This window comes from Rhynchophorus ferrugineus, unplaced genomic scaffold (assembly GCF_030347505.1).
Source record: "Rhynchophorus ferrugineus isolate W39M unplaced genomic scaffold, kcgeb_rfMv2 rfM8, whole genome shotgun sequence".
Taxonomy (NCBI): Eukaryota; Metazoa; Arthropoda; class Insecta; order Coleoptera; family Curculionidae; genus Rhynchophorus; species Rhynchophorus ferrugineus.
This window is the reverse complement of record NW_027472587.1, coordinates 30616127-30631169: the sequence shown is the minus strand read 5'-3', so window position 1 is coordinate 30631169 and position 15043 is coordinate 30616127. Positions and strand designations below refer to the sequence as shown.

At 33.1% G+C, this 15043-nt stretch overlaps 1 protein-coding gene across 1 annotated transcript in view; it reads left to right on the top strand.

Annotated features, from left to right (window-relative positions):
- The window catches only part of side-VII (sidestep VII transmembrane protein), a 446220-nt gene that overhangs the window by 412534 nt on the left and 18643 nt on the right, over window positions 1-15043 (top strand). Inside the window, exon 14 of the mRNA XM_076412671.1 lies at window positions 13661-13891. Within this exon, the coding sequence (XP_076268786.1) occupies window positions 13661-13891 (231 nt within the window). The remainder of the gene's footprint in view (window positions 1-13660; window positions 13892-15043) is intronic.

The window sequence follows — 15043 nt, the reverse complement described above, 5'->3', positions numbered from 1 at the left end:
GATATTCAAGGACATATATTACAATCTAATAATATTCCGTATACATACATGTTGACGGGAAAATGAATGGGATACCGCCCGTAAAGCCGAAACATCTCAAGGAACTTTGACGCACCAGAAAATCGATATATCGATTGTTTATCAGTTAGATCACGCAAACATTTTATATTAAAATTAGGCCACCCTTCCATTTTAAAAGCAATTTGTGTCCGCCAAAGAGAAATGACGATGAGAAGGTCAAAGGATGATCGTAATCTACACTACTTGCGATACATGTATACATAAATGGATAAAATACAACGTTGAATAATGTACAAGACGTATTCTCGTGAATATTTGATCCCCTGTTCACCATTTTCGATCGCGGAAGGTCCCTAGATTTTTACAGGAACACAGATTAGGTGGTTTTTGCCACTAGAACCGTTTCGGCCTTTATTTAAAATGCCGCTGTTTACGGATTGTTTAGCAGGACCGTACTCAAAACTTCTATATCTTTAATAATTTTCGAGTATTTACATTGTATATATATATATATATATATATATATATATATATATATATATATACATATATATTATATATTACATATATATATATATATATATATATATATAAATGACAATAAAACAAAAATTTTATCGTATCTCTAATGTAATTTTTTCCGAAAGACTTAACCTACTGTTAATTAAACAGCCATGATTTATTGTAGGTTATAGTTATTTTATTATATTGACATTAAACTCTTTTCACCACTATCTAAGAAGTAGAATTCTATGGACGTTCTTTTTTTTCGTAGCGGTATCTCTTGGAGGTCTAGTACATATTTATCTTTTTACGTTTAGTTCTTGTTTTCTTAGTTCATATGTTTATTTGTCAAGTCATTTTGATATATTTGAGATTCACCTGAGTTTTTTCTATTACTGTCTGTGTACGTTCTTCTTTATAGAATTTGATTTCATCGCTACATTCTCGCTAGTGCATTTAACATATCTACAGCCAATATTAATTTTTCCCCATAAATTCTAACCTAATGCTCATGTATATCTACATAAATATTTGACACTACAGCATACTATCATAATATAGAGTTATTCTATATTAATTCTATACTCATATTTAGTTGTTTCTGTTCTTATCGCTCTGTGTTGGTAATTATTAGCATTGGGTAATAAGCCCACAACAAAAAGCTTCGTTCGTTCACTTTCACTATCAGAATCACTCTTCAAGTTATTTACCAAATTGTTAATATCTAACCTAACGACTACTTGTTAATGATTCCACCATCTGTCAATTTCTTTTTCTGTCCGTCTGATAAAGTTTATTCAAAGCGAACAGTAGACTATGCTCCATTCTATGCTATATCTTTTATTGGGCTTCTAAAAAATATGTTGCATAATGACAAACATTTAATTTATGTTTAACCAGTGAAAAAACACTAACTGAGCACCAGGAATAAAACTATGCGATTTTCCACCATGAACAGTAATATATATGCAATGAATTATTTTGTTCCATTTGAAATATCCACGTTTTGTTTTGATAAATTAGTTACACAAGTTATCATTACACGATTAACATGATAATTAATCGTAGAACATTGTTTTTGGAGCGTTATTTGGGTTGATGTTTTAGTACAACCTCGTAGGTTCAAATTGGTTTTATAATACTTTGGACTGATAATATTTATGTTTTTAGGTCAAGTTCAAAGTAACTTCCGACGAACCAGTAAATTTGCTTGACGTTGAGTCTGATTTGCTCTGCTTTTTGGCTAATATGATATTTTCATTTTTATTGTATTTGATTGATTTTTTCTCAGAAATCCGGCATCCAACAAGTAATATAATTAGGTTTATGCCATTTCGCCGCAATGCAAAAAAAAAACATGCATAAATTTTTTTGTCGCTTAAACGGGTGTCGTTACTTCACGAATATACAATAGTAAGGTTATGATCTGGAGGGGACGGGGACAGACATAAAGTGTATATATAAAGTAATAACTTAATAAATCAGTAAGATCAATAACAAAAAGAGGGCGGTTAAAGAATAAATTGTTTATATACCATTTTAAAAGAACCACAAACACAGGACTACAAGCACAACCATAACGAAGTAGAGGATCCATCCAGAGAGCACACATCAGCACCCATACCGAAGTTGCAATGGTTATTTGATCAGTAACTCTAAATTCTAAACTCTCATAGGTATTTTCTAATGTTAAGGCATTTTTAAAATTTTGCAGCACCTACTTAGTTCTAATCTGGGTGAGTCGTGGACAGTCGTTCAATATGTGGTAGGCTGAAATACGGACACTTTAACAAAACTCACAGTGAGCAGATGGGCTCCAAATCATCAAGTGACCGTGCGAGAAACGACAGTGGTCCAATCTCAGTCGATTCAATGATACGGCATGGTGACGAAGGATAAACACGAAGAGAGGACAGAAACAGCCTGTTGTTGTTGACCTCCTGGGCCCAATGACATTGTATCTCAATATTCGTAAAACAAGATACGAATGGTATAAGGTCGGCATGGACACAAACATCCGTGATGGGAAGGGGAGATGGGGCTGCCGACTTAGCCGCACTATCCTCTCACTCATTTTCCGGTATACCTACATGAGAAAGGACCCACAGTAAACTTTTCCTGGTCCCATTCAGATAGAGGGTACGGATAACTGACAGTGAGTCGGTGACCAGGGGATGCTAGCACTTCTGTTCTAGGAAACAATCGGGAGCATTTGGGGAATCGGTTAAGCTTAGCCATTCTTTGAAGGTTTGTGTTGAGATATACGATAACACTTTAAATATCGTGAAGAGTTACGAAATACCAGGTTGTCCACCACAAATGCACTGCCAAGCTTGCTGCGGGATTTGGAGACATTGGTGTATATCTGCATATATAACAATGATCTTTTCTATAAAATTGACATAATTATATTTTTATAAAGGGATTAGTGAAGGTCCAAGGGTGAAAATTGGGGTACTAGACAAGGAGGGGATGCAACAGGCCAATTCCAGCCCTGGACAGGAGATCTGCAATTATCTGAAATATACGAGTGGGGTAGCTGGGGATAAGACGATCCAGGACGGGTGGATGACTCCAAGTGGACGGCAGGTATACGGAAGATGGTAGAGCAAGCGACCTCACAGTGAAATTCAGTGAAAGTAAATCGCTACGATAAGAGTTAAAAGTTTGTGAGTCATACAGGATTATTGCAGGGTAGTATTTCATTTCTTCAAGTGCCTTTTCAATAGCTATTGTTATTCTGTGGAATCTAAAAATATGGTATTTTCATAAATGCTTTAATACGACTTAACAGCGGTTTCCCATATAATTTTGATATCACAGGGTTAGTTTCTGTAGCGTGTTGTGATTGGCGATAGAAAGTGCATCTGGTACGAATAAAAAATAATAAAAATAAGTACTAGCGAGCAGCAAACGAAAAGTCGTTATATTTCATAACAATGGTCACACGTTGAAAGAGTTGTAAGGGACACACTGTTGCAGCTCGACTGAGATATTCTGCAGACTCACCAGATAATCCCGTCTGATTAGCGCCCGTTCAGAGCGATTCAGCAGCCTAATTGGGCTGGCACACGATTTCGGATTGCTGAAGAAGTTCGAAAATTAATCTACGATTGGATTGTTACCAAGCCAACATCCTTCTTTCACCTGGTATCTTGCCAGGAAGGTGAGAAAAACTTGTAGAAGACGGACGATGGAAAATATTTTGAAAAAAAAAAATTAACATAATACATGCATCACCTAATATTACTTGCATATTCTATGTGTCAATATTTATTTTTTAATTTTATATTTTACAAATTCTTCTTAAACATATTTGATTACAATATCATTCATATATATTATTACTTATTATTTTTTGTTTCTCAAACACCATATGCATCTCTGATGCTCTTCTTTCTCCTTCGTATACAAAAATATACAATAAAACACGGAGAAATACATACACAAACTCACAGGAAACACCAATATTCAATTTTAATTTGAATTGTCCTTTTTACTGCGCAAACCGAAAACTCTTCGTAAATTATCAAAACGCGTGAGCGGTACGGCGCTCTTTTGATTGTGTTTTGTTTTTCGTTTCCTGTCATCCATCGCAAAACAATTTAGGCGGGCGTTTGTTTTCTTGCAAAACAAAAAATTTCACGTCTGCACCCAAGAAATACAAAACGGAATTTCGAATCAATAGTGCCTAAATTTTTCGCTTTATTTGTATTTTATTGAGTTTTTCAGAACTCTGGCGTATTATCGAAATTGATATTTTGTTTATGACTTTATATTAAACCATTTTAGATACATTATCCTTACTCAATTCTCTTTCTTTTAGTAGCTTGCTAGTTTTCGTCGTTTTTTCATATTTATTATATATATTTTATTATACTATTATTATTCCATTATTTTATTACATTATACTGAATGGTAATTCACTAGATTTATTATTTAATATCTTTTAATTTAATTTTATAAAATATATTTTTAAATCTCCTTTTGCCAACTAGGGGTTTATCTGAATTGGACCTACAGTTTAACGCGGAATCCGAACCAGGGTTATCGGCATTAAACCTACCGACTGGCGAGTGACCAACTTAGAAATCATCCCAGGAGACATCCGGTCTTACCCAGCCTGGTCACTGGCTTTACTGGAATCATTTTCCTTGTCCGATTTTGCACTCTTGTCTAGGACAATCGCAAACATAAATTCACGATTATGCCACAGCAGGATTCGAACTTGCGACTATCGCAACAGTAGGTGGAACGTCCGGTCGCCTTTACCACTGCCCCAACCTAGCCGGCTTATATATATATATATATATATATATATATATATATATTCATAAATTTCAACTGCTTATGCATATTTGGTATCTATTGATGAAAATGCGAAGTACCAACTGATAAACAACCTATTCTAACTCCTTCCCCTCCCTTAGTGATCTCTTATTCATTTGCAATAAACCTGATGCCGATATCCGTCAAACTTGTGCTGATGCTGATCCATCATATCTCAATGGTCGGTTTGGTTTGAACGATTTAAATGTAGTGATTTTGTTGTCTCTCATAAGGAACGGCCTTGAACTTTCCGTGACCTAGCGGAGTATTTATGGTACTTTCCAATCAATCCAACTTTCCAAGTATTTTTTTTGATTATTTTTTCTTCCAGATAATCGTAGAAAAAATATTACTAAGCCCAATTTTAAGCATATAATTGAATGTCGTTGAGATTTTCGACGAAAGACTGAATTAGATTACTTGGGGTACCTTCGTTTCCTCTCACGGATTGCAACGTATCGAAATTCTACGCGCACAATGCTGGCTCTCATCGTGAGAGATAGATAATACTGATGTGTTCGTTCAACTAGAAGATGTCCAATTAGAACTTCTATGGAAATTATTGATATTTGTCTGCACTCAATGCCTATATCATATATACAAAAAACATTCTAACGGGAATTGTAATGATCGAAATAGACAACGAATTTTTTTACAATACTTGGCACAAGAACCTGAATTCTCAAAACATACTCAAAACAACAGGAAACAAATAAGCTTTCACAAAACTCTAGCAATAACAGTAGATTTGATTACTGGGAACAGTAATGTCACGATTCAAGAAAATCCTGCTAGAGAGATTCAACATTCTGCAAAATCGAAGATGCAGATTTTGTACCAGTTCACGAGATAGAAAAACTCAGATGTTGTGCAGTACATATAAAAAAACTCATTTGCAATCTCCACCCAGACGATACTAATATATTTGTATGTACAGACTGTAAAAATAATGATTTATGCGCAAATAATAATTTAATGCCAAAATTTAAGTATTTTTTTACTATAAACACACTCTGTATCATTTTTTTCTCGGTGAATTTCCTTAATAATATGTTTAGATTTCACTAGCATATATTTTTTTATATATTATAATGATTTCAATTATAAAATAGCTGTACCATATTACATTTTTTTTTGTTAAATAAACCTATAGATAAAACGTTTGTCTTACACTATAGCTATAACCTAACATAAGATAACAAAGCTGAATATTGAAACCTTAGATATGTAATTAACACAGCGCTCGCTAAATCACCTGAATTTATAGCAATTGCCAGTATGAAATAATCTGACCAATTTACAAAACACAAAATTTCTTTATATTTCGAAAGAAGAATTTGCTCAAAAATTTAGGTATACTGAATGCTGTCGCGCGTCAAACAATTTGTAAAATTGTTACTGGTATTGATGTTCTGATTCAGGAAGAAATCCGATTTTAGGAAAGGAATCTCATGATAAAAAAAAACAAAAAGCAATTAATTTCCATAATTATATAAATAAGGCCTGTTCTCTAAGAAAATACTGGTCTAGTTTTTTATAGCAAATCATTTAGGACATATTTTCAATATATAGGAGACAACTAAAAAGCGATTATGGAGCATCTTACTTATTCCATACATTGTCCCTGTTCTAAGAAAGTAAAATATAATATAAAACATAGACAAAAAGCAAAATATGAATTTCCGATATTTCTTATTTCAAAGCTCAATAAAGTTTTACTGATTAAACGACCTCCACCTCTATATCTAGCACTCACATTTGTAGAGACTTGCGATTTTGAAGGTATATTTAAAAAAAAACTAAATTTATTTCGTATACTAGAAACAAGATTTTTTTCTGAAACCTATATACAGTTATAATTTGCTTCTATGTTTGTACGGGATCGGTTTAGCAATTAAAGTCGATAAAATAGCTACATCTCCAAATATAACTGAAAGTTGAACATCGTTTCCTAAGGCCGAATATTTGCGTATTCCAAAGGCAAATAAGGCACCGTATTTTCAAAAATTACTGTCTTTATTTACTGCCAATACACTCAACAATCGACCAAGTGCACAGAGTAGCAGCGGTTACTGAAGAGGTAGTTGAAGAAAATATATACCGCCCTATTATTAGTAGTAATATTAGCCCTATTATTAGTATTATTCCTGGTATCCCATTTTCAATTTAATTTTACTACACATATTGTGAAGAATACAGCTTTTTCAAGTTCGGAAACAAATTTACAGTTTCGCATGAATCATTTCGCTCAACACTTAAAAACTATTTCTGCTGAAGTCTCCTCGGGGTAGTACCTTGGCGCCATACTTGCATCTGCTCTACACTGCTGAAATTTCTATAACAAAAGAACGAATGCTTCAAACATTTGCCGACGGCATAGTACGAGAGCAAGTGACAGTTAACAAGATCTACTAATGGACTAGTGACTGGACAATACAGCACATAGCTCCGAACCTATCTATGTTAATATCTCGTTGCCGCGAAATGACATAAACTTAATCATCACTTGACATGTGCTTTATTCCTCTAGTAGTGTAAGCTAAACACCTCGGTATCCATCCTTAATTAGACACATCAAGTTTAACAAAAGACAAAGCAAATCAAATGCAAAATATTGACTTTAACAGAAACTTGATCTAAAATCAAAGGAATTGATCCATCAGTCAATCATAAAGCGAATATCGACCTATAGGGTGCAAATATAGGATTTCACTAAATATCATCAAATCATCAAATAAACTAGAAATCCAGCGCTGTCAAAACAAACGTCTACGATCAATTATCAAACTTATCGCTACGTAACCAACGAAGAACAATACGATAACTTCAAATTCAAATGGATTTCATGGAAATCACAAGAACGTGGAACCTATCCAAACGAACTTGTATACTGTATAAGAGTATTCTTAACTTAGGGTTAAGTAGATTTATTTTAATTCGTATGCCTCTTACTGTTTTAAAATAAAATCAAAGTACTCGCCGCGATGATCGAGACACTATTATACACGCTTAACCCAATTTTCAAAGCATTCATTCCATTTAAAATGAGGTATCTTCAAAACATGATTTGAACGCTTCAATAGCTCCTTCGGATGATGAAAATCGTTGACCACGCAGTGTATTCTTCACAGACGGGAACGAAAAGAAGTCATTGGGTGCCAAATCAGGGCTGTACGGCGGATGACCCATCAATTCGATGTTTTGAGTGCTCAAATAGTCTCTTGTTTAGGCCTTGTTAATCAATTGTCATGATGAAGAACAATCCGGCGTCTCTTGTTTGTTTTCCTTATTCCACCGAAGACTTCTCTGAAACAAATGCTTGTGTACCAATCAGAATTTACTGTTCTACGATACTCTAGTGTGCTTTGTCCGCAAACAGCTTTTGTTCGATTTGATTCATTTTAAAACAGCCATACAATCGATTTTATAAACGTCTTTTGAAGCACTGCGATTGAATTTCTTAAGCATTTGTTTGCACCAATCGACATGAGCCTTTTTTTAGCGATTGTCAAATTGTGTGGGATCCAACGCGAACATAACTTTCGCACAGCTAAGTGATCATGTAAAATCGCATATATGCTGGTGGAACTAATGCTTAGGGATGCCTCAATCTCACAATAGGTGACATGACGATCTTGCTTAATCATTTCGCACACAGCATCGATGTTTTCCGGCACAACAGCCGATTTTCGACCACCTTCACGAAACTCGTCGGATAGTGAACTACGAACACGACTGAATTCACTAAACCAGCGATACACGTTGGTTTTTGATGGTGCTTCTTCGTCAAAAGTCAAATTCACTTGATTGATGCACTCTTGTTGTGATAATCCATGTTCACGATTCAGTTCCATTTTCTGTTGAGACGAAACTTTCAACTAAATTTAAAATAAACGAATAGAGTCCGTGCGACAAAATGTTCTGAGTATGTATTGTCAAAAATATCAAACTTTGCGATGGAACGGTCAGATGGACTGACATGACAACAGTGTTGCCAATTCCCGAAATATAAATAGTGACCCTCATATAGATGCATGTACAATAGAACAGTAGTATTAAGTTAATTTATAAATTAAGATTATACTAAGCATGTTTAATACAAAATGTAATTAGCTAAAAAAAATCACTGTCAACAAAAATTAGGTTAAGTAACTCTGAGAGAGGAAGAGTCGTAAGGAACGGTGTTGTTCGGCGAGCATTAATACGAACATATTAATGTTGCTTCTGTGGTTATTCACACATACCTAATAAAACGGAAACAAAACAAAGTGAAACAATTAAACGAAAAGCATGAACTAGTTAATATAAAAAGTTGCACCTCGGCGTCACGTAAACTATTTGTTTGAAAGTGTTACCGATAAAAAAGCTGCAACCAAAAATGAGAAATAATGAGTCCGACGGAGACCTAAATGAAAATTTGCAGTTAATTTGCTCAATAAACGTTCAGGAACGGTACGTTTGGCAGGTCGTAAACCTCAATTGTCTGGATGTTTAGACTGAAAGGGGCCCCGTGCGTAAAACCGGGTATAAAATTTTACACCCAGAACAATAAAAATGGCATTCATTTTATCAGACCCTCGCTCAACAATCAAACGCCGGGGAGGCAAGGATTTATGATAACATAAAATACTTGATATGGAGAGCGGTACGAAAAAAGCCTCGACGTTTTATAAATTGATACTTTCTCCCAAAGGGTAACCCTGGGAGTGTTTCGGACCCGCAATAAATGGATCGTTCCTGCGCCGTATCTTTCCATTTACAAATTACAAGTTATAATTATTGCTCTAATCTCTTCGTGGTCATTCGAAATCCGGCTATCCCATTCATATTGATTTCATACTGCATATGATGTAATTTCGGTTTTTCATATCTTGTAGTTTTATTCAATCAAATCAATGTTTGAAAAGTTACAATTCGTAGAATGTTCCAGAAATAAGGTAGCGTCATTTATTTATCCAGCCAAATGTATTGTTCTTGGAAAAAAGAGTAATATTTTGCTTATTTTTGCTTTAAAAAAGAGAATATGTAGCGTAGATTCTTATAAAATTATGCGGTGTTTATGATGATGAGTGCTTAAGTGAAGACCAAAGTCAGTAAGCTCGTTTGTAACTCCTGGAGGCCTAATCCACCCAATTAACCATCGTATATCCAAGTAATATATTTTACTTTCATTAGAGAGCATATTTACCTTCTACGCTTAGTTTTTGTGTTCTTCGGTACAGCGTTTCCTTGTAAAGACTTTTTGATGTCACTGTATTTCTCCTTCGTTTATTCTGTTAATACCTGTATACATATTTCTTGATACAACTAGATTTAATAACTGTTTTCTCCTTAATGGATTTGTCATATGTGCAAAACAGTTACGTAACAATTCCTTCTCTCCTGGCACATTTTAACGAAATGTATATTTTGAACAATTACACACATATCTGCGCACGTAAATCTTTTACATTCTAGAATAGCATTTGCTACTAGTATCATATATTAATTATATGATCACCTTTCCTTATGTGAACTCTTATCACCGTGCCTTAGAAATTTGCAGTATTGAATCTAATCATATTCAGAAAGTTTCATTCAGGTGAAAAACGAAGCTATTAATTTCCAATCTATCTAACATTTGTTCACAGTTCCATCATTTGTCAATTTCTTTTTCAATGTGTCTGGTCGAGTTCATCCAAACTGAGGGTGTTATTAACCATTCCTGTATCCAACATGAAGTACAATATATCTGCAATGAATTATTGATAAATATTTTGACTAATAAAACCTAATCAATAGTTATTAAATCGTTTACCTTTTTCCATCAACCCTTGTTGTTATAACACTAATTTTATTATTATCTTGCTATCAGTTCTGAAATACGCATATCTCTTCTAAATATATAAATTGAAATAATAAGTCTTTTTATTATATGCTTTTAAAAATTGTATTCTTTCAAAATCAATATTCGGAAGTTCTATTAGACCTCTTCAACTAACAGTTTTCTTTGAAATAATTGTATTAAATTATATTTGTATTGAAAACTACTCACTGTTTTTATACATTTCATATATTTAACTAGCGACCCGCCCCGGCTTCGCACGGGTGCAATGCTGATACTAAATTAAATACATTACAGAAAAATATGAACGTTGTATATAAAAACATAGCGGCCCGCTCCGACTTTGCACGGGCATAAAATATGTATGCCTATGTCACTCAATGAAAATATGATTAAAATCGATCCAGTATTTTTAGTTCATTCATTACTGCCCTTAGCCTGCACGCATTAAATTTGGAGTAAAACAATTCCTCTTCCCCTATACTTACTATGAAGATTTCCTGCTATCTTTGGAATATCTAAATTCATACAATTTTTATTACATTACACATTTTTAAACGCAAATTTTAAATTTGTAATATCTCCGAAAATATTTGTTTAATTTACATGCTGTAAGGAACCACATTGATCTATATTAATTGCACACTGTATTTAAGGTACTTAATTCGATAAGGATTAATGCCGTATTGCTTAAAATAGCTTCGTAAATAAGCCATTTTCTCACGTAAAAAGTAAACAATAAAAACGGTTAATGTGGGTTATCCCTAAAAGATAAACATATACCATCGTGGACTTTTTTGTAGACCTTTTTATGGTGTACAATACTGTAGTACATTAATTTGATCTAACTCGTAGGGTTAGGCAGCGTTTTTGCTAATTGCTAAATAAGCCTAAAAAAATAGGTTAATTTACGACATCACGTTAGAAACCTCTAAAATTAGCAATGTTGCCTTAGTATATTATGTATGTATTATACATATAAACCTTCCCCTTGAATCACTCTATCTATTGAAAAAAACCGCATCAAAATCCGTTGCGTAGTTTTAAAGATTTAAGCGCACATAGGGATATAGGGACAGAAAAGGCGCCTTTGTTTTATACTATGTAGTGATATCTTATAGAGCTAATAGCAAACTGATCTTGATTATATTTTTTATTTTTTGAGATATTTCAGACACGGTGTCCATACTAATATTTAGTGCTGCTGCAACACGATAAAAAATGTTCAATAAAAATCGCAGCAAATTAATATCCGTTCTGTCTGGCTTCTGAATTTTCAATCAGAGTGATAATAAGCAGCTATATGAAATGTATCAAAACAAGCAAAGCATTGAAATAACGTTTGCCGGTTTATAACCTTTTATCACTATTGTTTTGAAGAATTAGAATAACATAAAAATGAAAACATTGTCTGATTTTAAAAAGAATTTACAAATTGCGGCAGGCAATACATTAAATATATTGATGACGTGTGCACAAAATAACTTTGAGTAGAGTGTATATCAATTATTAAAATTTACACTCATATTAGCAAATTAACTAAGGAAACCATGAAAATTGGTTTCAATTATATATTTTGCAGTGAAATTTAGATAAGTTTTGAATATTCTGTAATATTTAGTGACATATATTACCTTTTTCATTCAACTGAAAAACTGAACTTCAAAATTAAATTCTTATAAATTTCAATTACTTAAAAGAAAATTATGGAATGAATGAAAGATTTTTCAAGAATATATATAAAAAAGTGCCAAGATATTTTGTCGTAAAAAATAAATGTAAATTTTTAAAATCTGTGATTTAAACAAAAGCCCATTCAAGTTTCGAAACTAATAATTTTCATTGTAAAATATAGGAACTGACAGTTGCAAAAAAACTACCGTGTTGCCATTCTATTGAACTAAAACTACTTGAGCCCTTGTAGTATTGCCATATTTATTTGGAAAAATTCTAGAGGACCCAAATGGATAGCAGGAGTCTAAAGAAGTAGACAAATCTAAAGACCTAGTAATTGTACTTCCAAATTTTTAATAATTAATAGCTGATCCAAAGACATAACAAAAATATGTAACATTTTAGGTCCAATTATAACATATGGTGCAAAACAATTATAATGACAAAACAAGATGAAATAAAAGTAAAAAACAGAAAAATTTAATTATTAAACTATATCCAACAAAAATTAGAAAATAAATGAGTATAAAATATAAGTCAAATGGAGAATAAGAGATAGTAATGTGACTGAGAAATACTTTGGGAAGTCGTTATATTAGAAATATATTATAAATTACTACTAATTAAATATTAATTAAATTAATTAAATACTCACAGCAACAAATGAAACTAAAACCAACCACCAAGATCGAGATTGTTGGATAAAGTTAAATGTGATTTAGGATATGGGAATGGGAGTTAATTAATATATATGATAAAATACGTTAAGAAATAAGAACTGAACACAGAATAAGACGTGATGATAGTTTATGAGTGCTGCTCTTGAGATAATGTATTCATCTATTGTTCAGTTTGACACAAAACAACTGACTTTGCGACTATAATTTCTGACAATTAATAAAACAAACCTTGGTAGAAGATCAGTTATATGGACCAGTTACAAGATTGGAAGTGATACTGAGTACTAATACTTCCATACTTATAAAGATACGTTCTTACTGATAAAGATCCATTCGCTATCTTTTTCCATCTTCGACTCTTTGTCTACAGTGTCAAACTCGCAATATTTAAAACATCAAATCCAGTATTCATATGTTGAAATTGGTACAGATTCGGAAACTTCAACTCACTGAAAACATTTTTGTTTATACTGGGACGAAATGATACATATTGAAAAGTGGAGCCTTTCAACGAAGTTCATATTAAAGTTGGTTACAAATATACCGGATGTGGTTAAGATATAGTAACATCATTACACAAATTAATTTATAAACCTCATTATAATAAATAAATATATTATTGTTTCAGATATGCAGAAAACTAGTTTCAAATTCACTCCGTTAATGAGTATTATAATTGGTGTGGTGGCGGCCCTGCTCATTGTGTTATTGGTAGTCATCTTGGTGCTCAGGTTACAATGTTCGCAAAGTGGTGACCATATCAGAAAACAACAGCAAAGACAGAAGAACGCAGTGGTGACTGGAGCAAATTTGGAACATAGGGGTAGCGGTAGTGGAGCTACTTTAAGCGACAAAGGTGGTAAGTATTTAATTATTAGTTAAAATTCAAATTACAATTATCTTCAGTGCTTTTCTGTCGTTATATACACATAATATATTTCGAATATCATATGATTAACTATACATGTATATAAGAGTTTGTATAAAAATAGGAGTTTGTAAGTATTCAACATTAGTCACTAAATAACTGCAAGTCTGATTGTTACATATATTCATTCATAATTCCGCCATAATTTCGCTGCAATCGTTCTGACCTTGGCCACTACTAGTATCTTATCATTCTGTTTCTTTTTATCTCATCATCTCCCTTTCACTGTTAGTTATCATTATTCTTTTGCTGAAATTCCATTCAAGAAGTTTATTCTGACACAGAAATCTGTGATGCATTCATTCAACTTTTATTGCACAGATACCAGGTGCTTTGAAAAGTCATTATCAATTTTTTTAATAGATGTCACAAGCCCAAAGTATGATATATAATGATTTGACACACATGTCGATTTATTAAATTGATTTATTTTACGAACGTAACACCGTTTTAGATTTATAACTAATTGAAAATGTTAAGGTTCGTGCCTGAAAACGTGCATTTGAACCATGAATTACATTTCCCACTTATTCAAAAGAAAAAGCCACTGAAAGTCATCGTTAGCTGGTAGGAACTTACGGTGATCATACTCTAACCTGAAAAACATGTGAGGCGTGGTTTCGAACATTCAAAAGGGGTGATTTCGATGTGCAATATAAAGAACGTTCTGGTAAACCGAAAAAATTTGAAGATATGAAACTGCAAGTGTTATTGAATGAAGACCAAACCAACACAAACTCAAAAACACTTGGCAGAAGCGTTAAATGTGACCCAAGAAACGTTTAGCAACTTATGACGATGAATGGCAAAAGATAAAAGATGTGAAGATGATAGGTACCACATCAATTGAATGACAAGCAAATGGAAAAAACGAAAAATTGTCTGTGAAATACTTATTTTGAAAACACTAAGCGCAAAAAAAATTATGATTATCACCTGTCGAAGCCTCGACTTGTGTGGTGTACTATGAACTGTTGAAACCTGGTTAGAACAGTTATTAGTGATCGCTCCCGGCAAAAACTGATCTCTCGTCTCGTTTTATAAAGCAAAACCCGGTCAAGGAAGAATTGAAAGCATTTGAAC